Source organism: Hyla sarda, chromosome 4 (genome assembly GCF_029499605.1).
Source record: "Hyla sarda isolate aHylSar1 chromosome 4, aHylSar1.hap1, whole genome shotgun sequence".
In the NCBI taxonomy this organism is placed as follows: Eukaryota; Metazoa; Chordata; class Amphibia; order Anura; family Hylidae; genus Hyla; species Hyla sarda.
In genome coordinates, this window is record NC_079192.1 from 144,527,586 (window position 1) to 144,549,555 (window position 21,970).

A 21,970-nucleotide genomic window follows, 5' to 3' on the forward strand; every position below is an offset into this window, starting at 1 on the left:
AGTTTACTGTGAGCACTGCAGTGTGTATCAATGTATCATATGAGGACTGTGGTATGAGAAAGTGATGGATGGGGTGTATATCTCCCCTGGTTTCATCACCCAGGCACGATAAAGGAAATCCAGAAGGATATGCTGCTTTAGCAGAGCATAGTCTGCCAGGTCTCTTTTGTTTAAGTTACTTGGGCTGGATTTCCTTGACTGGAGGACAGGTTGGAAGTGGGAGTGCTCCAGTCCACACCCAAAGTCCACTATGGGTTTTCCCTTCTCCAAGGTGTTCTCAGGTGAGGCTTCCTGTGTTGATTGCTGGGGAGGAAGCCTTAAAACAAAGGTCTGTTGGGGTTTGAGAGCTGGAGGAGAGACTGAAATGAGAAGCAGCCACAGCCAGCACTGCAACTAAACCCACCAGGTCTGAACCTTCCTCTATGGACAATTTGTGATTTTGTTTGGGGCCAGACATTAGGCCTGCAGTAGGATAGTGAGGTATCCTGATGTTTAGTTAGAGCCAGACAGGCTTAGGTTTTTTTGTTTTGTTTGCAATGTGCTTTGTGCCTAAAATTATTTAAATAAACATCCTAAACACTTTGAAACACGCTTCCTGTGTGAATACTGTCATTGCCGACCCCACTGTGTGAGTAGTTCCCTACAGGACATAAACGTTTCCCATGTACATATCAGCTCAACATGTCAGGTCAGATTCCGTCAGACATGTATAGTTCCTTATTTATTAGCTGACGTAAGGTGTTGGGGATTTTCCTGAAAGCCATGTGAAGCGTTTATACGACATGTGACATGCCATCCAAAGATACCAAGAATCAACATGCAGGCAGTGACATCATCCATTTTTTTTTTTTAATGCAATGTTGAGCTTGTGGCCTCTATGATAATGCACACATAACTATAACAACATAACAATTTTTACTTGGATAGCGATATAGAATAGAAAAACTAAAAGATCATTCAAGTGGGAATGCATATAGGAAAATACCCAGGAGATAATACCTGATATTTCTGGTAATCTAGGGTGGTAAAGAGGCTAGTCTGTTCTAGGGTAAGCTAGATGAAAGGGAGAGGATATACTGGATATAATGTTTTATAATTTTATAATTGTTACTTTATTTTTTACTGTTTTTGTATTACATTATTACATATAATTTAATTGAAAAAAAGGTAATGGTAATATCTAGTGTTCTGTGGAGGTCATGGGTTGATCTAGGATGAGTCAAAGGTTAAAGTTTACTATTACTAGTGATTTAAAGAGTTATCAGGGCAGCAATATTTTTTTTTCTATTTAGGGTCAAGGAGGTGGTAATTAAAAAAATAAATAAATTACGCTCCTCGCTTCCTCAGCCAATCAGTGGCCATATTGATGTCCCGCCTCAGATGCAAATTGGCTTAGCAGGCCTATGACATCACATCCCCGAACACTAAAGAACAGTGCAGCAGGGGCTGGAGCTCTGTGATAGAGGTGGGTGAGCTAGGAAAGTAAGTTTTTTGTTTTTATAACAACCTCCCTGTCCCTAATTAGAACAAATATTGCGGCCTGGATTACCTCTTTAAGATGCTGAAGGGGTTAATAGTATGACTTGTCTAGAGCAGTAAACTGGATAAAATGTGCAAGTCATTTAATATAATCTACATTGATATAAAATGATGTCCTGACTACTTTTATAATATATCCTTATAATGGTTTATTTTTCTGTTACAGAGCTCCAAATCCCCTGCTTCTCTTTACATAACCATAAATACTAAAAATTATTTCTGTTGGCAGCCATCTTTAGGGGGAGCTCACTGCACACGGATGTACAATATAAGGCTTCAATTGAAAGTTATTCAATTGAGCAATTTATTCAATATTGTTCTGCTTTACAAATCCAAAAGAATGTGTCTACAGTGTGTAATACAGATTCTGTAAAGAAATAAAAGACAGGTAAAAGTGGAAGATCATAGATTTTTTTTTACCTTTGCTTGGTCAGACAAATGAGCAACTTGTAGTTTCAACCCATCACTGAGTCTTGTTTGTTCTTCTATTTGTAGAGTCAGTTGTTTGTTCTTTTCCTTTAAAGCCTCAATTTCATCTTTCAGTTGCTTTATTTGTTTTTCATAGTCCTTCTTTTGCATTTCAAACTGTTTTTCAAGCTTCCTGCATAGATGAAATAGCATAAATAAGAGAAAGAACTGAGATTGTTGGTTACAAAATAATAAGCACCATAGAAAGCGGTAATAGGACTACGTACACTTTGCTGCCACTGGATTTACTTCTAAAAATGTACAATAATGAAGCTATTACTTAGATCAATGTTTCACACACCAGTCTAAAGAAGTTTCATGCTAAAAAAAATTCAGCACTATGCCCTGGCTGCCTGCATTTAAAACAATAAACAAGACTCACATGCCGCCGTACCCTCGGTATCGCACTCCAGTTCTCCGGTGGTGTCTTCTTCTGTGTTGCCTGTGGTTAACGTGTCACACCGCAGCTGAACAAATCGCTGGCGCAGTGATGTCCAGCCTTGGCCAGCAATAGGCTGAGAGCCATCATAATGCGTTGAGCCATAGCACTGGTCGCTGGTGGTCAATGCAGCACATTGCTGTCCAGCCTATTGCAGGCTGAAGCAGAACATTGCTGAGCCACGGTGTGATGCTACCAGAGTACTGGAGCGCGATACCGGGACACAGATGGTCCGGCGGCAGGTGGGTCTGGTTTATTGTTTTATATACAGGCAGCCTGGGCATAGAAATAGATTTCAGCAAGAGAGATCTCTTTTTAGTAAACCTCCACCAGTGTAGTAGTGTACTGGATTCATTCAGAGGTGCACAACTCTTGAAAAATCTAGGCACATGTGAGGCTGTCCAAGCAGCAGCCTTTAAAATTTGCGACAGCTCGTAGTAAATTGTAGTAAGTTCAGTGCGTGGGGATGGCCAAGACCCCTTTAGTCAAAATAACATCCTTCTGTGCTAAGCCCCTCCTACTTAGCGAGCATTGCATAAATTGGTAAAAAGAGCCCAAACGAGGTTATTTGCTAAAATTGTGACTTTCTACCAATGTGTCAGGCGCAGACTCTTTCCACCCCACAGTTTACGTACAATCTATGTTTTTCTTCCTTCTCCACATCAGAAAATAGCTGATTTGTGAGATCATCCATTTTATCTGTAAGAAGAAACTAAAGTTAGATAAAAACAAGAAAGATACACAATTGACTGATACCTATATCTTTGCCTATTTTTACAGAATGAAGGGAAATGGAAACACTCACCCTTCATCTCTTGGGTCTTCTCTTCCAGTTTGACTTCTAACTTCTGCTTCTGTTCCAGAAGTTCAGCATTTTGAGCTTGAAGCTTTGATATTTTCTAGCGGGACAAGATACAGTTTGATGCAGTTTCACAAATTTGTGATAATTTACATTTAGCAACATTCAAAGGGTTTATTCGAAAAAAAAAATCTATAAAATACACTGGTATTTTAAGACAGAGACGATTCTGAAATACATGTGTTTTACTTGTGCATTTTAGATATTTTTTTTGGCATTTTTTTAAGCTTATTTGAAGCGTACTTAGAAGCATGTTTTAGAATTCTGCTCAATATTTCCTCTCTACTAGTCCAATGTTATTCTTGTCTCCTGACTTTAGCTGTATCATAAATCAAAGCTAAGTGATTGACTAAAGGACATTTTTAGACCATACTGTGGTTGACAGGTTAAATGGGCACGTCAGATATAAAAACTTTTTTAGATGTTGTGCATCTTAAAAAAAGAATAGTTTTTCTAATATATTACTTTAAAAAAAAGTTCACATTTTATTAAAGAAAACTGCCTTTGAAAATCCCACCACTAGGGGTCCCCATACGTCCTGGGACATTAATGAGTCCCACAGCAGCATGAACGTGTTCAAGGGTCATGGACAAGAGATGACTGATGGACAAGGTTGCAGGAGGAATACAGCATGCAACAACACTGCTGTAACACAGAGTTTTACCAAACATGTGCCTCCAGCTGTTTCAAAACTGCAAATGCCTGGACAGTCAAAGGATGTCTGGGCATGCTGAGAGTTGTAGTTTTGCAAAAGCTGTAGGCACACAGCTGAAGGCAACACTGCTGCAAAAAAGAGTTATTCAAACAGTGTACCTCCAACAATTCCAAAACTACAGCATTACAGGACTGTCTAAGGCTATGTTTGCACTACGGAATTCTCGCGGAATTCCACGAGCGGAACTCCACGAGCGGAATTCCGTGGTGTGAACTTAACATTAGTGTGAATGGGCCTCTGCGAGACCCGTTCACACTGCGGAATTTCTGTGGCAGACAATTCCGCCGCTGAAATTGTTCCTCGCAAAGAAAGAACATGTTCATTCTTTGTGTGGATTCCGCGAGCACTGCATAGCCGTCAATGGTGATGGCTCAGTGCCTCACGGCCCTAGCGCCAAAGGTGCTCCGGCGGCGGCCGCCAGGCGGAATTCCGTAGTGTGAACGGGGCCTAAGGATGACACACATGAATGACATAGGAAGATCTAGGTTATACACTCAACATATTGGCCCTCATTTACTATTGCAAACCCAACATGTTTTGTTGGGTTGTGCGCCACAATCTGTCGCATTGCGGCAGAAACTCTGTCTGTGCCAAAATTTGCACCAGAATTGAAAAAAACCTGACTAACTCTCCATTTTGCTAAGAAAACTCGAAAAAGAGGAGTGGTCGACGGGGAAAGGGGCGTGGTCTCCGAAAAGGGGCGTGTTCCTGACATTTTTACAAAAACCTAACATATTTACTAAGGTTTCCACATAAAATGTGGTGGATTTGAGCTGAGGAAAACCAGACAGATCAGAGCATGTGTAAAAAAAATAAATAAATAAATAAAATACATAAATAAAAAGAGCAAAATGTAGGGAAAGTGGAAAATGTAGGAAAACCTTAGTAAATACCGTGGAAAATAAATTGTAGGGAATTAAAACCCACAAAGAAACCTTCACTCCACTCTTAGTAAATAAGGGCCAACATATTGTCTTTGGTGGTAGAGTACAGGCAATCTCCAATAATAATTTTGTGTGTGTGTGTGTGTCCATCATAAATCCAGAGAGAAAAGGGTTACAGAGCAGGGCTGCCAGGCTCCAGAGAGCAGTGAGTCAGCAGAGTGAGGGAGGGGGAGGAGTCATAACAGTGCAGGCAAGAGAGGGACATGCCCCTTCCCTTTGACAAAATGGAAAAGACAGTGAGCAGCTGTTATATGCTATTTTTTGTGAAATATAGGTGATAAGATACATAAAAAAATTACATGTACATGATCAGGATGAGGTACTTATTAACATATAGCAGTTTTGTTTTGTTGTGGGATCTAACAGGTACACTTTAAATTATAAGTTCATCCAATAAAACAAGATTAGTTTATAAGGTTACAAACCTCTATAATATTTTTGTATACTGGTATTGCCACACCACCTTCATGCCACAATTTCCTAAAGCGGACTAAAGCTAAAAGCTGTCCGGGCATGCAGGAAGTTGTAATTTTGCAACAGCTGGAGGAACACTGTATGGAAAACATTGCTCTATACTGTGCAAGTCCATGATAGTAGCTTTTTACATTGAGAACACACAGCACACCCACCTGCTCAGCCTCATCCTTGTATTTCTTCCCTCTTTCCTCTTGTGACTTCCTCTGTGTGACAGATTTTTCCAACTCTGATTCGACTTTATGGAGTTTATCAACATCATGTGCATAAGTGGCTGCTAGACTGGTCAGTCTTTCCACCAGTCCATGATTTTCCTTGTTCTAAAACAAAAAGCAACAATAGCTATTTTCAGTCCGTACTTTACAAGATCCTGACTGAGAACTCAAGGAACCCTAAGGAACTCAGTTACTATAGAAAATTAGGACAAGTCATTGATAATAGGCTACATTCTACCAAATGATCTCTTCATTGGAAGGAAAGAACTGCTGACAACAAAACAGGCAACTCCTGTAGGAAATGACAATAATGTATCATTGCTTATCTCTTACCGTAATACTGTAATTTCATGATGAGCAGTATAAGTTCTGAAAATTATAGAACATATATGGCAGTATAACCAGATTAACCCCTCTGCAAGCTCCATCTCTTACTGTCAACTTTTTCTGAGCTTAGATACAGAGTGGGTAGAGACTAGCTGCTAACATCTTTTCCATAGACAGGACAGGAGATCTTGCTTCCCTACAGCAGTACTGAGCAGTATAAGCTGTGAATCCAGCTATAAGGTGACACAGTAAGCCAGCAGCATTTCTGTCTATGTCTATAGCTTTGTCTCTGCAATTCTTACTCATTCCTCCTCCCTTTTCCATAGACTTCTATAGGCAGTGTTACCTAATCACTCAGTGAATCTAAGGATGTATGTCAAGTTGTTTGTAATACCAGCTACATCTCAAGAGGCAAACTCCCACCCTACAGTAACATAAACTTTACACATCATTTATGAACAAACTTATTCTGTTGTAGAAGCTACTTTTACAGCAGAAGTCAGTATACAGCCATAGACACTTATCTACTATCCGCAGAGAGGGGATAAGTGTCTATCGCTGCAGCTCTCCTTTAATGTCCTTGTTGTTCTCAGCTTTGAACAGTACTTCATATTACTTCATACAGTTAAAACCCCTTTCCAGTGGCCACCCCCTCATAAAAATTGGAACACATGGTGCAAACAAGGCAAACTTCTTTTGAAAATGTGTGCTGGGCCACTTTTTTAACCAATCTGACCAAGTTTACAATATATATATATATATATATATATATATATATATATATATATATATACATATTTAGTTTTAAATATTGCTTTAATGTTTTCTTAGTTATCTACTTCAATGGCATTTAGCTTAGAAAGTTGTGACCAGTGAGAGAAATTTCCGTGCAACGCTGATGAGGCTGTAGGGCCATATACACTTAGTTCCTTCTTTTTGGGAAATTTTTAGGGGTCTGGAATCTAAATGACATTTACGTCATTGGCTGGATTTCCCCTATAATTCTTGCAGGTAGGAAACTTTTGAAAACTTTACTACAAAACTTTAAATATATTTTTAGCTGATTTTTATTCAGTACACACATAAAGTAGTCATTTCATTAAGTCAGTTTTAGCTCAATTACCTGATCTTCCAGTTTCTTTTGCAGTCTCTGCACCCTATAGGACAGCTGAATGTTTACCACAAATCTTCGGATGTTCTGGAACCTACGCCGGGCCAGCCATGCACGTGCATATTTCTGCAGTATTAAAGCCTTGTGCTCTTCCCGCATCTTCAGATAAGCAATGATAAGTGAAATATGTCTTATGTTAATTCTTGGTAATGGCAAATTAAGATTATGAACATAAAATATTTGTCAATGTAGAATTTTTTTTTTAAAGCAACTGGTGGCTATTTGTGGCTAAGGGCCCATATCCTGCTATGCCACCATCATATAAGTAATTTTCTATTGGATGTAAGAAGTACTCTTAACCCCTTAAGGTCTCAGGGTTTTTCAGTTTTTGCACTTTTGTTTTTTCCTCCTTACCTTTTAAAAATCATAACCCTTTCAATTTTCCACCTAAAAATCCATATTATGGCTTATTTTTTGCGTCGCCAATTCTATTTTGCAGTGACATTAGTCATTTTACCCAAAAATTCACGGCGAAATGGAAAAAAAAAATCATTGTGTGACAAAATCAAAGAATAAACGCCATTATGTAACTTTTGGGGGCTTCCGTTTCTACGCAGTGCATATTTCGGTAAAAATGACACCTTATTATTGTGTAGGTCCATACGGTTAAAATGAAACCCTACTTATATAGGTTTGATTTTGTCGTACTTCTGGAAAAAATCATAACTACATGCAGGAAAATTTATACGTTTAAAAATGTCATCTTCTGACCCCCTATAACTTTTTTATTTTTCCACGTACAGGGCGGTATGAGGACTCATTTTTTGCACCGTGATCTGAAGTTTTTATTGGTATGATTTTTGTTTTGATCGGACTTTTTGATCACTTTTTATTCATTTTTTAATGGTATAAAAAGTGACCAAAAATACGCTTTTTTGGACTTTGGAATTTTTTGCGCGTACGCCATTGACCGTGCGGTTTAATTAATGATATATTTTTATAGTTCGGACATTTACGCATGTGGCGATACCACATATGTTTATTTTTTTTTTATTTACACTGTTTTATTTTTTTATGGGAAAAGGGGGGTGATTCAAACTTTTATTAGGGAAGGGGTTAAATGACCTTTATTAACACTTTTTTTTAAATTTTTTTTTTGCAGTGTTATAGGTCCCAGGAACGGAGCAGTCATTCGTCGATCGGACACCGAGGAGGCAGGTAAGGGCCGTCCCGGTGTCCTGTAAGCTGTTCACCGTGGCGGTCCCGAACAGCCCTACTGACTAGCCGGGATAGTTTCACTTTCACTTTAGAAGCGGCGGTCAGCTTTGACCGCCGCTTCTAAAGGGTTAATACCGCACATTGCCGCGATCAGCGATGTGTGGTATTAGCCGCGGGTCCCGGCCGTTGATGAGCGCTGGGAACGACGTAATGTGATGCGGGGTCGCAGCGTGACCCCGCTTCATATAGCGGGAGCCAGCACAGGACGTAAATATACGTCCTGCGTCATTAAGGGGTTAAAGGGGTACTCCGGTGGAAAACAATGTTTTCAGCTGGTGCCAGAAAGTTAGACAGATTTGTAAATTACTTCTATTATAAAATCATAATCCTTCCAGTACTTATCAGCTGATGTATATTACAGAGGAAGTTCTTTTCTTTTTTAATTTCTTTCCAGTCTTACCACAGTACTCTCTGCTGACACCTCTGTCTATATCAGGAACTCTCCAGAGCAGGAGAGGTTTGCTATGGGGATTTGCTTCTGCTCTTGACAGTTCCTGACATGGACAGAGGTGTCAGCAGAGAGCACTGTGGTCAGATAGAAAAGAAATTCAATAACAAAAGAACTTCCTTTGTAGTATACAGCAGCTGATAAGTACTGGAAGGATTAAGATTTTTAGATAGAAGTAATTTACAAATCTGTTAGTTACAAATCACTAGTTGATTTGAAAATTTTTTTTCCCCCGGAGTACCCCTAAACACTAAAATGTTGCTATCACCTCTAATCTATATAACTAATATTATCCACTCTGAACGCACTACTAATAAACATACAGCAAGAGCCAGCCAAACAAATCCAAGTATCTCAGTTCGCTATACCCCAGTAAGTGTAACATCAGGGATGATGTGGGAAACAGATTTTAAGTAGAGCTTCCCTTACAATAAACTTTTTAAAAGCAGGTCATTTTGTGTCCCTGTAAGTTTCTGTGTTGTCCCAATTATATAGGTTAGCTGAGGGTGCTATAGGTTAACATACCTTGCGGTATCTCTTTCTTGCCAGATAACCTCGTGTGAATGCTTGGATGGTTACAGTAGCCACTACAATAAGCTGATATATGCGACGCACCAAGAAGCCTCTGCAGTGTTTCTGGATGATGATAGCAGCCCAAGCATGTTTAATGGCGGTAGCAGTTATTGCTTGTCTGGAGAGGAGACAAAAAGGGAAATTCAAAAAATTGTGGGACCCAGTAGCAATTCTTATGAGTTTATCCACATCATATTGGCTGATACAATTTGTTCTAAGCGTAAAAATAACGCCTGGGCCAACCTAATAGTCAGCTGTTATAAGAAGTTGCAACGCTCATGCAAATTCTGTATCTTTTCAATGTATATACCGGCTGCAAGCTGATTCATATTTGCTAATGCCATATTATATGTACTGGTGGGGCACAGTATTGCAGCCTTGAAAGGGGGAGCACTGCAATATCTCCAGTTTTCTGCCATGAAGATGTCAGACAAGCTGGAGGCCATGTGTGTATAAAAATGTATATATATTTATATATATATATATATATATATATATATATATATATATAATTTTCTTTTTTTCTTGCTTTTAAACCAGCACATATTTTCAACTGTGTGACTAAACATGCTGTACACTTAGTCTTTGATATTTCCATACTTCAGTATAATTATAAGGTTGGGTTACCTCACAGCCCGTTGTCCCCTGATATACTGCTGTATGACAATGGCTGCATTTCGTGCACGCAGAAACTTCTGCCTCTGCACCCATCCCCGAATGTTCTTCTGGATCATAACACAGGCATTCCTCAACTTGTCAGACCTTAATTTTTCTAAGTATGCAACTTGCCCAGCTCTAAAGAAGATTTTAGTCCTTCCAAACTGATACTGGTTGGAATCCTAGAGACATGAAAATAATCATACACATAATAAGAAACAACCATGCCAATGAAATATCACCATCAATACTACTTGATGCAAGTAATACTGGTTAGGATCACAACTGGCTGATAGTTGGTAATTTCCTCTCAGCAATATGGACATCAATTTCATTCTCACAAAATGAATAGCATCTAGAATGGCAATATTATTTAAGTCATGTAGGGATATGGAACACACAGTCAGTTTTATATGCAAAATGTATTTGCCTATAGGTTAAATGCAGCAGCAAATTAATAGATTAGTGCCAAAAAAACACCCCTGGATATTAGGACCATAAAATAAATGGCTTCAAGAGGCCATCCATTTTAATAACCTGTGTAAGTTCCATTTTTGAACATTCTCTTGCAGCTCCCTATCGGCATACATAACCACTTTACAAGTACATTGAATGATCAGCTGCCAGATTGGTTTTGATATTTCTTTGGTTTTAAAGCCACCTACTGGCCACATGACTTATTGCATTATAGCAAAAGGTTCACAACCTTGCTAGGTCTACGGTCATGATCTCAGAAAGCACCTCTTGTCCCATGGTGGAAATATTTTTACATCTTTTCTGACACTAATCCGTTTTTTCTTGGTACGGTCGCTACATCAATGATGTCATCATTTTATGGTCATCACATATAGCGACCATAAAGACCTTCTTCAAATACATCAACAGTAATTTATTTGGTTTGTTTTTTTACTTTTTTTTGTTGCAAAAACAAGTTCCATTTTTGTATTTGATTCTTTGGGAGATATTAACTACAGGTAATGCAGTGCTGCGGGCAGATTCCTGTCATCCCCTGCACTATGTTTAAGGTGTGCCTGTAGGGGAAAGTATTCGTGCTAAATGAAATTGTTCCACCCAAACAGGATTTGAGAAAGAGAAATTAGATATCTGTGGCCGACTGGAGAGACGTTAATATCCTAGATCAAATTAAGATAGTGCTTGCAATATTGTAAGCCACAAAAACAGAAAAAGTGTATTAAAAACAATATTTTCATTAATATTAACAAAAATACTGTAATACAAATAAAGTTAATAAGCCTTTCCCTTATTACCTTTTCTTGTCAAGATTTCCAGCCATTAGGAATATTGTGCAAAAATATCCTCCGGTTTTGTTCTAAGATTGTAATTTAGCAACCATTTTATCTCAAGGTTGCAATTTCAATGCTATATATTGGATATTCTTATTAGACACACTTCAGCCAAATGGCTTGAATCCTAGGGTATGTTTACACTATAGACTTTTCGTGCACGGAATTACGCTCAGGTATTTCACTGTATGAAACATAACATTAAAGTGAATGGGCCTTTCGTGGACCCTTTCACACTACAGAATTTAAGCAGTGGAATTTAAGCATCGTTCATCCTTTCGGCGGAATCACACAAGGACCAGATTCCGTAGTGCAAACATACCCTTAGAACAGATTTAGTTGGGTACTGCAGCGAACAGGTACTGCAGCGAAAAGTAACTTATCCCCTATCCACAGTATATGGGATAAGTGTAAGATTGCGGGGGGGTTCGACCGCAAGGATCCCCCGTGATCTCTGAGAAGAGCGCATGCTGGCATCGGCACATGCTCCCTTTATTCTCTATGGGGGTGCCAAAAAGGCCCGAGTAGGGCTCATTCAGGAAATGCTGGTGGAACCCAGCAGTCGGACCCCCCACGATCTCATACTTATTCTGGGGATAGGGAATAAGTAACTTTTTACTGCATTACCCCTAAATGTGTACTATTATTATTGAGAAATTTCCGGGATTAAGTATATCCGATCCCTCTACCTATTTGTACATATGTCTATTATGTGCTATTACTTGAGCTCTCTGTACCATTTGTGCATCAATGTTTTTATCTCACCAAGTTAGTGGTTATATCCAATGTTATTAGGCTATAGGTGGAGAAGGGTGGAGTGTGTAAAATATATAAACACTGTGTACTCCCCTGTGTATAGATCATGACTAAGGGTTAATGAAGCGTTAAGCATGTTGATCTTGTCTATGGCATACATTTTTCTATTTCCATGATTTTCTACTATTTTATCTGTACAAGTGCTGGAATAACTGTACTATTTGTTGTTACAGAGGGGTTATCTGGGCACAGGCACAGATGAGCTGAAAAGACTTTCTTGGATTGTTTACCTCTTGTTCACTTACAGTTTGTTCCCTTTTATCCCCAGGTAAGCTCACATTTGATTAAAATCCACTAGGAACCTCACATTTTTAAGTATAGTAAATAAAGCAGTAATGCAACTGAAATAATACAAGCAGTGCATATTTTTGGTGGGTGCTACTGCACCTTTGTGGTTGTCTGCTTTTGTGCTGAAGTCACCGTAGATAAGCTCTTGTTATTAGATGCCAACATTGTGTGGCACTGTACAAGTGGGGTGGCTGGGGCAGGACGCTGCTGTAACCACAGATTGGCTGAACGGGCACTTCCTTGTGTTGAGACCAAGACCACGTGCCGTTGAAAGGGAAAAGCGAGTACAGATTTATTTGATTTATTTTTTATTTTTAACTGTGGATGAGTGCAATTGCATATTAAAACAACCCTTTAATTACTACTGTACAGGATCACAAAACCAGCAATAGTTTTCTTTTACTTTAGACGACTGCTTAGATGCTGGCTGTAGCAATAGTAGACTAAAACAATCAGTAAAGTGTAAAGAACTCTGAGATCTAGATGTCATTGAATGCATCCTATTATATGGGTAATCCCCGAATCAAAATGTATAACCTATCCAACACGAAGGACAGCCACTAAGGACCCCTGTTCTTGTCAGACCCTCTCATATCAAACTCTCATCATTTTTCCGTGAATAGGTGATAGCATATAATCCTGGGATAACCCCTTTAATTCTAAATATTAGGATTCCGAACTCTAATCCTCAGGCCTTTGTGCCAGTTATAGGTTAAACGTGTGTATACATTATCTGCTCCTGCTAAACTAGTAGCTCACTGAACAAATAAACCATCACAATGAACATGATATGTACTATACCTGGATTAGTCTCTGAAGTACAACTTTACAAATATGTTTCTTTTCAGTCAGTGCTAATTCCTGCTGTGTCATCAGGATGCTGTACCGACCAAAAAACTCTATATATGTCCACCTGGAAAGAAATGGCTAGAATTACATGTATTGTATGGATAATGTCAAATGATTTTGGTTTGCAGATGATCAGATGAAGAAGTAGCTACATGACAGCCATGTGTGTCCCAAACCCCTGTTAAATAGAATCTAGGAGGAGCGGTCAGGTTTAGTCTGGACCAGTCACAGACAATTTTGCTTGAGGTGCAGGTATACCTTAAAGGGGTTCTCCGCTGCTCAGCATTTGGAACAAACTGTTCCGAATGCTGGAGCTGAGAGCTCGTGATGTCATAGCTCTGCCCCCTCATGACATCACACCACACCCCCTCAATGCAAGTCTATGGGAGGGGGCGTGTCAGTCATCACGCCCCCTCCCATAGACTTGCATTGAGGGGGCGGGACGCGACGTCATGAGGATCGGGCTATGACATCCCTAGCTCCCGGTGCCGGCTCCAGCGTTCTGAACAGTTTGTTCCAAACGCTGAGCAGCGGAGAACCCCTTTAAACCACCACTATATGGATATATACCTGGAGGGATAGCTTTGTGCACTTATTCGGATGGTTTCCAATACACCACACGCTCTTAGCTGCTGTACCACTCTTATAGAGTCAAATCTGCAACACAGATTAAAAAAATGGTTAAAACAAGCATGTAGCTGTAAGAAGTGCTAAGATACACATGTGTATATGAAATCTTTATAAAATCCAACATTGTATTATCGATTGTATTACTTTTAATAAATAAACAAGATTAGGGAGGACAAAGGTGGTAAAGCTAGGCATAAACCTAGGTGCTGCTTTTAAAGGACAACTGCAGCGCAATATACACTTATCCCCTATCTACAAGATAGGGGATAAGTGTTTGATCGCGGGGGGTCCGACCGCTGGGACCCCCCCGCGATCTCCCTAACGGGGCGCCGCCATTAGCGCTCATAGTGAGCGCTAAGGCGTGTAGCGTCGACCTAGAGGTCGACGGTGATGCCCCGTCTCCTCCCCGTCCCAATACAGTTCTATTGGGGGAGGCGGGGAGGCACGAACACTGCCTCCCCGCCTCTCCCATAGAGATGTATGGAGGAGGCGTGCCGGCCACAACGTCATGCTGCGGCTGACACGCCCCCTGCACGGGACAGCCGCGGCCCCGTACAGGAGATCACAGGAGGTCCCAGCGGTCGGACCCCCCGCGATCAAAAACTTATCCCCTATCCTGTGGATAGGGGATAAGTGTTAATCACGCTGCAGATGTCCTTTAACTACCCACTGATTTTATGATCTGTAATAATATTTGTCATGTCTATACTATTACAAACAGCAGTTTACCAATAGAAAGTGGAAATAGAAACTTGTATGCCTTTTTTTTTTATAAAACCATATTAAACCCTGGTCTGGGATACATTTTTGCATCTCTAGCTAGCTGATGGGAAAATATATAATCTGACCTTAAAGGGGTACTCCCGTGGAAAGCTTTTTTTTAAAAATCGACTGGTGCCAGAAAGCTAAACAGGTTTGTAAATTACTTATATAAAAAAATTATTAATCCTTCCAGTACTTATTAGCTGCTGAATATTCCAGAGCAGCATATGTTTTCTATGGGGATTTTCTCCCACTCTGGACAGTTCTTAAAATGGACAGAGGTGTCAGCAGAGAGCACTGTGGTCATGATGTCAGCAGAGAGCTCTGTGTTCCAAAAAGAATTTCCTCTGTATTATTCAGCAGCTAATAAGTACTGGAAGGATTAAGATTTTTTAATAGAAGTAATTTACAAACCTGTTTAACTTTCTGGCACCAGTTGATAAAAAAAAATAAAAAATAAGTTTCCACCGGAGTACCCCTTTAACTGGCCACAAACCTATTTACAATGATCAGTTTATGTCCAGTTCATGTCCCTCTATTCCTTTTTTTTTTTTTTACTTTAATATTCAAGCACTTTGCACAGTGCCTTATTTATATTGTTTTGTGGTTATTGATTTTGTGAAAATTTCATAAAAATATGTATCAAAAACATAATGCTCAGTTTATAATGCTCTCACTGCAAAAAAAATTGATAATTGATAATTTTTTATATAGGGCTCATTTAGCCTCTTTCATAAATGTTGTTGTTTTTGATGGGACAGTTAGTTACCATCATAGGCACTCATTATATGTCAATGGGGTTTGTTGGGCAATAGTGGTGTCCATGAGTTGTTGGATCTGGCGCTGTGGATCTATATGAATTATTTGAATGCACAGCTGTCTATGTCTGCAGCATTCATGCTTTGTTGGCATAGATGAATGCAGACATGTCAATACTAAGTTTACAACAAACAAGGAGGTACCATCCAAACAACCCCAAGCAGTCAGCGTTTTATTGTTTCAATATCTTCTGGCACAATGGCCCAGATTTATCCAAGACAAAACCGTGACACATTAACCATTCACAGCTCAGCTTTCATTCTCCAGAGCTTGTTAAGATATAAAATATGAAATTGCCTGGGTCTACAGATGCAAACTACATTTTATTTGCATTAAATATATTCTGTATCTTTTTCTCTCTCTCTATCTTATACAGTCATTGGCAAAAGAAAATAATGCAGTCCGTTGGAAATGTCATATTGCTGCAAAACTTAGCATGCAGCTTTGTCTTAGACAGATTGGTAAATGAATACAGGTGTGGTCTGATTAGAAATTGGGCCTTGCCACAAGAGAGCCGTAAACTGACAAAGCACCGGCCCTGCTGCCCCTTTAAATGGCTCTTGGAGGCTACTTTTGGGTAGTGTACCTCATTGACATCTACAATATATATTCCTCTATGATGTGCTGAAAATATTTTTGCTCAGTTGACAGATTTTGAGAGGGAGCACATAATTTGACTAAGAGAAGCAGGATGGTTGTTAAATTAGCTGTTGTGACTTAGCAGTTAAGAGCTGTTGGGAGCAGGGGTTACGTGAGGGGACACACACATGGCTAACAGGCTACAGCAGGCTCAGATAAACCACCAGTATAGAGCAGTGGTCTCCAACCTGCAGACCTCCAGATGTTGCAAAACTACAACTCCCAGCATGCCCGGACAGCCGCTGGCTGTCCGTGCATGCTGGGAGTTGTAGTTTTGCAACATCTGGAGGTCCGCAGGTTGAAGACTACTGGTATAGAGCATCATTTGATTTACTTATAAGCACAAGCAGCTCCAACAGTTTCCTTGTCCACCATTCAGACACAGGTGACACCTTCATTACACACCCCTGTCTCTGCCTTGACTATTTTCAGGCACCTAGCAGATGGTAAGTTGATGTCACTGCACCCATTATGTGTCCTGGTGTCGTTAATGATAATCCCGGACTGCTATGAACTGGAACTACACTGACACTGCTCAAAAAAATAAAGGGAACACTAAGATAACACATCCTAGATCTGAATGAATGAACTAATCGTATGAAATACTTTCGTCTTTACATAGTTGAATGTGCTGACAACAAAATCACACAAAATTATCAATGAAAATCAAATTCATCAACCCATGGCGGTCTTGATAAGGAGTCACACTCAAAATCAAAGTGGAAAACCACACTACAGGCTGATCCAACTTTGATGTGATATCCTTAAAACAAGTCAAAATGAGGCTCAGTAGTGTGTGTGGCCCCCTCATCGTGCCCGTATGACCTCCCTACAATGCCTGGGCATGCTCGTGATGAGGTGGCGGATGGTCTCCAGGGGGATGTCCTCCCAGACCTGGACTAAAGCATTCGCCAACTACTGGAAAGTCTGTGGTCCAACAAGGCGTTGGTGGATGGAGCGAGACATGATGTCCCAGATGTGCTCAATCGGATTCAGGTCTGGGAAACGGGTAGGCCAGTTCATAGCATCAATGCCTTCCTCTTGCAGGAACTGCTGACACACTCCAGCCACATGAGGTCTAGTATTGTGTTGCATTAGGAGGAACCCAGGGCCAACCGCACCAGCATATGGTCTCACTAGGGGTCTGAGGATCTCATCTCGGTACCTAATGGCAGTCAGGCTACCTCTGGCAAGCACATGGAGGGCTGTGCAGCCCCCCAAAGAAATGCCACCCCACACCATTACTGACCCACTGCCAAACCGGTCATGCTGGAGGATGTTGCAGGCAACATCCTCCTTGCACAAAGGCGGAGGTGGCGGTCCTGCTGCTAGGTTGTTGTCATTCTACGACCTCCTCCACGGCCTCCTCCACGTACTGGCCGGTCTCCTGGTAGCGCCTCCATGCTCTGGACACTACACTGACAGACACAGCAAACCTTCTTGCCACAGCTAGCATTGATGTGCCATCCTGGATGAGTTGCACTACTTGAGACACTTGTGCGGGTTGTAGACTCCGTCTCATGCTACCACTAGAGGGAAAGCATCACCAGCATTCAAAAGTGACCAAAACATCAGCCAGGAAGCATAGGAACTGAGAAGTGGTCTGTGGTCACCACCTGCAGAATCACTCCTTTATTGGGGGTGTCTGTCTAATTTCCAATAATTTCCACCTGTTGTCTGTTCCATTTGCACAACAGCATGTGAAATTGATTGTCAATCAGTGTTGCTTCCTGAGTGGACAGTGTGATTTCACAGAAGTGTCATTGACTTGGAGTTACATTGTGTTGTTTAAGTGTTCCCTTTATTTTTTTGAGCAGTGTATATATTTCTAAGCGACTAATTCAGGATCTGTTTGGAATCCAAAATATGTCAGGTTCAAGTATGGAAGCCCTGTGGTGAGTGTTATAATGATGTCTTTGCTGTGGACCAAAACACTGCCCCAAATGCTGGTGTGATGACCTGGGGAGTCATACATAGTAGTCATAAGATTTGCCAGGCATGTCTCTGCCAGATTGCAACATTTCATTGGCATGCCAAGTCACCAGATTTATCGCAAATTAAGCCTTTATGGCGAACCAGCTTCGGCAATGTATGAGAGTGCAGGATCTACACATCCAGCTGCAGCATCATTGGGCAAAAGTGCTGCAGGATGCCATACGGAACCTGTACACCTCCATGTCCATCTCATTGTTTATCCAGGTGGTCCAACAGGGTACTAGAGCCTCCTTACAACTGTACAGTTTTCCCCAATAAACTTATCCTTTTCCCCTAATATTGTAATCACTTACATATATCATCATGACATGCACACATATAAAGTTTCATTCAATTCCAGCAACTCTTTCTTATTGCATTATTTTTGTCTGTCAATAAGTTAATATACATAGCAACACAGAGGCCCTGATTTACTTAGAGTGGAGTGTAAGTTTCTTTGTGGGTTGTAATACCCTACAATTTTTTTCTCCATGGTATTTGCAAAAGGTTTCCCTACATTTTGCTTTTTTTTTACACATGCTCTACTCTGTCGGGTTTTTCTCAGCTCAAATCCACATTTTCGGTGGAAAACTTAGTAAATATGTAGGGTTTCTGTGAAAATGTCGTGAACACGCCCCTTTTCCCGATGGCCACACCCAGGTTTTCTCAGTAAAATGGAGAGCAAGCCAGGTTTTTCTCAAAATCTGGCGCACAACCCGACAAAACATGTCAGGTTTGCAATAATAAATGAGGGCCAGAATGTTACTGTTTGTGTACAAGAAATATGAATAAGTGCTGTAGATTTTAAGTGTTATAAACTACTACCTTAACTCCATACTTACTCAAAAGGGAGCTTTTCATCATTGGGTTTTATGCATCGGACATAATGAGGAGTGGTGGCATTAAGTGTCTCCATAAGTAAACACAGAGAGTTGCGGAACTGAAAAGACAGGGAAACACTTTGACATATGATATGGAGCACAGAACACAAGAGAGGCATTATACAAATCTTGCATTATCAAATCTACAGGTCTATGGTGGCCTAAAATGATTTCAAGCAGCAAAGTCTTCTTATATCCTATCTCACTAACATAATGGATCTCTCTCACGCCCAAGGCATACTACATGCTCCAGACAACATTTAGAGAGCTACATTTAATCATATAAGTTTACTTTAAAGTATAAATAATTATAGTTTGTAGCACTGTTCACCACTACCTCTATACTTGGACTATCATGTGACTATCATAAAGAGATTCTGAAGCATCTATTCTTATCAGTGGTTTCACACATGGCAGATTTTGTTGCAGAAATTTCTAAAATTCAAATGGTTTGGGGGGCAAACACATGGATTTCTGTAAGTTTCAACCACAACAATGGACTGATATAACTACTCTTATAGAAGGCATTATATGAATCATTTATACTGTTATGTCTGTATTGCACATAATTCTCAGTACCTTGCTGCCCACAGTCATTCTTAGCTCTTTATTTGCGGACTTGATCACAGGCCTTGCAGATTTCACCTTTATAGCTGCAGTGTAAGGTGTTGTGGATACAGTGTTGTCTTGAAAAAAATTAGCACAAAGCTGGAACTGGAATTAAAAAAAAAAGAAATGTTGTTGCTGTTGAGAAATTTTAATCCACTAGACCAGTGTTTCCCAACCAGTGTGCCTCCAGGTGTTGCAAAGCTACAACTCCCAGCATGCCCGGACAGCCAAAGGCTGTCCGGCATGCTAGGAGTTGTAGTTTTGCAACAGCTGGGGCCAACTGTTCGTAAAGAGTGTGTGAAATTATATCATATGCCTATACAAGCAAAGTTCTAAAAACATTGATGAACATATAAAGGATGTAACACCCCACAGGTGGGGAACCACTGTGTGAACCCACTGTGCCACAAGTGGCAGCTGGCCAGATAGACAGAATACACAACCTTGCTGAGGCAAGGAACAGCAGGTGTGGCAGACTTATAAAGGGGGGTTCCTGGCTGAGATTGGAGAAGGATCCATTAGGGAGTGCACAATAGCTCTATAAAACTCAGCCAGTGCTCACGAGCAGCCCCTGCAGCAAAAGACTCAGAGCAGGAAGACCAGAAAATACAGCAGACACATGGCACAGAGAATGTGGCCCAATGCTGGTAAGAGCCAGGACACATGGTATGCTGGTGGTTGCCAACCAGCAGTGTTACAAAGGGACACAAATACAGCTGGTATAAAGTTGCATAACAAAAGGCTAAAAAGTGGTGTCTCTTCTGTAAGGTGCATGGTGTGAAGAAAGGCTATAATTCTGGTCTACTAAGGAGTGCTCCCAAGAAGTACATAAAGCATAACACTGAATACATTCATATTAAATTATTATATTACAGATAGAAATGAACTTTTCCTTTTTTCACAAGAGTGTAAAAACAACAGCAAGTTAAACAAATATCTGAACAAGATCATGACAATGATAAACATACAAACCTTACTAGTTTTTATCAGATCAATCAATACTTCATAAACCGTATCACGATTTTTCTCCAAAAATCCATCACATTTATATTCTACCTGTGAATTCAAAAAGAACCCAGCTTGTTATTTTTTTCCATACACTAATTTTTTTTTTTAGCATTTTTAACCATATAGTCTACATATTTTTTCACAGTATTTTACTAGTGGTTTCATTGTTGTTTTATTTTAGAAAATTTAACAAAAAATTTTTCTGCCATTTTTCTTGTCCTTTGAAGAAGTCTATAACAAAAATCCTGCAAAATGTCATCCTTAAATCAGCATAAAAAAAAAAAAAAACACTACAGACCCGAACTGGCATAAAACAAACATTCTGCGTAAGCAGGCTTTTTGCTACAGACTGTAAGTCCGTGTTCACATCACGATTATTGCCACCAATGCACACATACAATTTCAAAAGCTGAGATCAGCTGCAGTTGTGTCTGGGCACCGACACATTCACCCCTATGGCCCACACAGACCTGATCATAGTCAGCTAGTGACTACGATCATGTCATTTTCCGTGGTCTGCCACAATTTTCACTCCGGGTCAAGAGATGGAGAGCGGGAAGAGACACAGCCATGTTGGGCTATTTTGTTTCCAAGGCAATCATCTATTAAAGCAGTTGTCCAGAATTAGAAAAACATACGGTAGCTGTTTTCCTGAAGAATCAGCACCACTCTTGTCTTTTATTTGTGTGTGGCATTGCGGCTCAGTTTCATTGAAGTGAATGGAGGGGAGAGGTAATAATATACACAACCTGTGGACAGGTTATGTGTTTTTTTTTTGTAAGAAAGCAGCCATGTTTATCTAATCCTGTATAACACCTTTAATTTGAAAAGGGCTTGTGAACGGAACTTGCTGGGTATTTTACGGTTGTCCCGGTTACTACACCATCCAGCGTGGTATAGGTCTCCTTACACCTGATCTTCAGAACGGGCAGGAGCTGAACTTTGGAGGTACACTTTAGGGTTGGGTCACATGTGCAGTATTTTGCTGCGTATTTGCGGCTGCGTATTTTTCTACAGATATAAGCCAATGGTTAGCAAAATATTCGCTAATTTTGCTACCCAGAAAATCCAAGAGCAAGATGGCCGCTTGATCCCTGAGCTCCTGCTCCCCGTGGCCGTGAATCTGCAATAAAAAGCTTTTTATGCTCTCTGCCTGATGAGGATGGGCACCGGACGCAGACGGAGGCACCCACCTGCTGGTTCAGACTCTCTTTTACCCCCTGGGAGCCTTGAAAAGTACCTCCGTCCACCATCCTCCTCGGCCACGGGCTCTCCACCTGCATTTCCTGGCCCTGTGCGCTGCCTCCGCCCCAGGTCTGTGGGTGCTGCAGCGGTGAGGGCCTC

At 40.5% G+C, this 21,970-nt stretch overlaps 1 protein-coding gene across 1 annotated transcript in view; it reads right to left on the minus strand.

The window, feature by feature from the left end:
* Positions 1 to 21,970, minus strand: part of MYO5C (myosin VC) — a 150,066-nt gene that overhangs the window by 39,306 nt on the left and 88,790 nt on the right. Inside the window, exons 14-25 of the mRNA XM_056572326.1 lie at positions 20,591 to 20,674; positions 19,589 to 19,723; positions 18,971 to 19,068; positions 13,875 to 13,961; positions 13,257 to 13,368; positions 10,018 to 10,229; positions 9,343 to 9,508; positions 7,104 to 7,250; positions 5,594 to 5,758; positions 3,252 to 3,345; positions 3,082 to 3,145; positions 1,960 to 2,140 (exon numbers count right to left, since the gene is read on the minus strand). Coding sequence (XP_056428301.1) covers positions 1,960 to 2,140; positions 3,082 to 3,145; positions 3,252 to 3,345; positions 5,594 to 5,758; positions 7,104 to 7,250; positions 9,343 to 9,508; positions 10,018 to 10,229; positions 13,257 to 13,368; positions 13,875 to 13,961; positions 18,971 to 19,068; positions 19,589 to 19,723; positions 20,591 to 20,674 — 1,545 coding nt within the window. The remainder of the gene's footprint in view (positions 1 to 1,959; positions 2,141 to 3,081; positions 3,146 to 3,251; positions 3,346 to 5,593; positions 5,759 to 7,103; positions 7,251 to 9,342; positions 9,509 to 10,017; positions 10,230 to 13,256; positions 13,369 to 13,874; positions 13,962 to 18,970; positions 19,069 to 19,588; positions 19,724 to 20,590; positions 20,675 to 21,970) is intronic.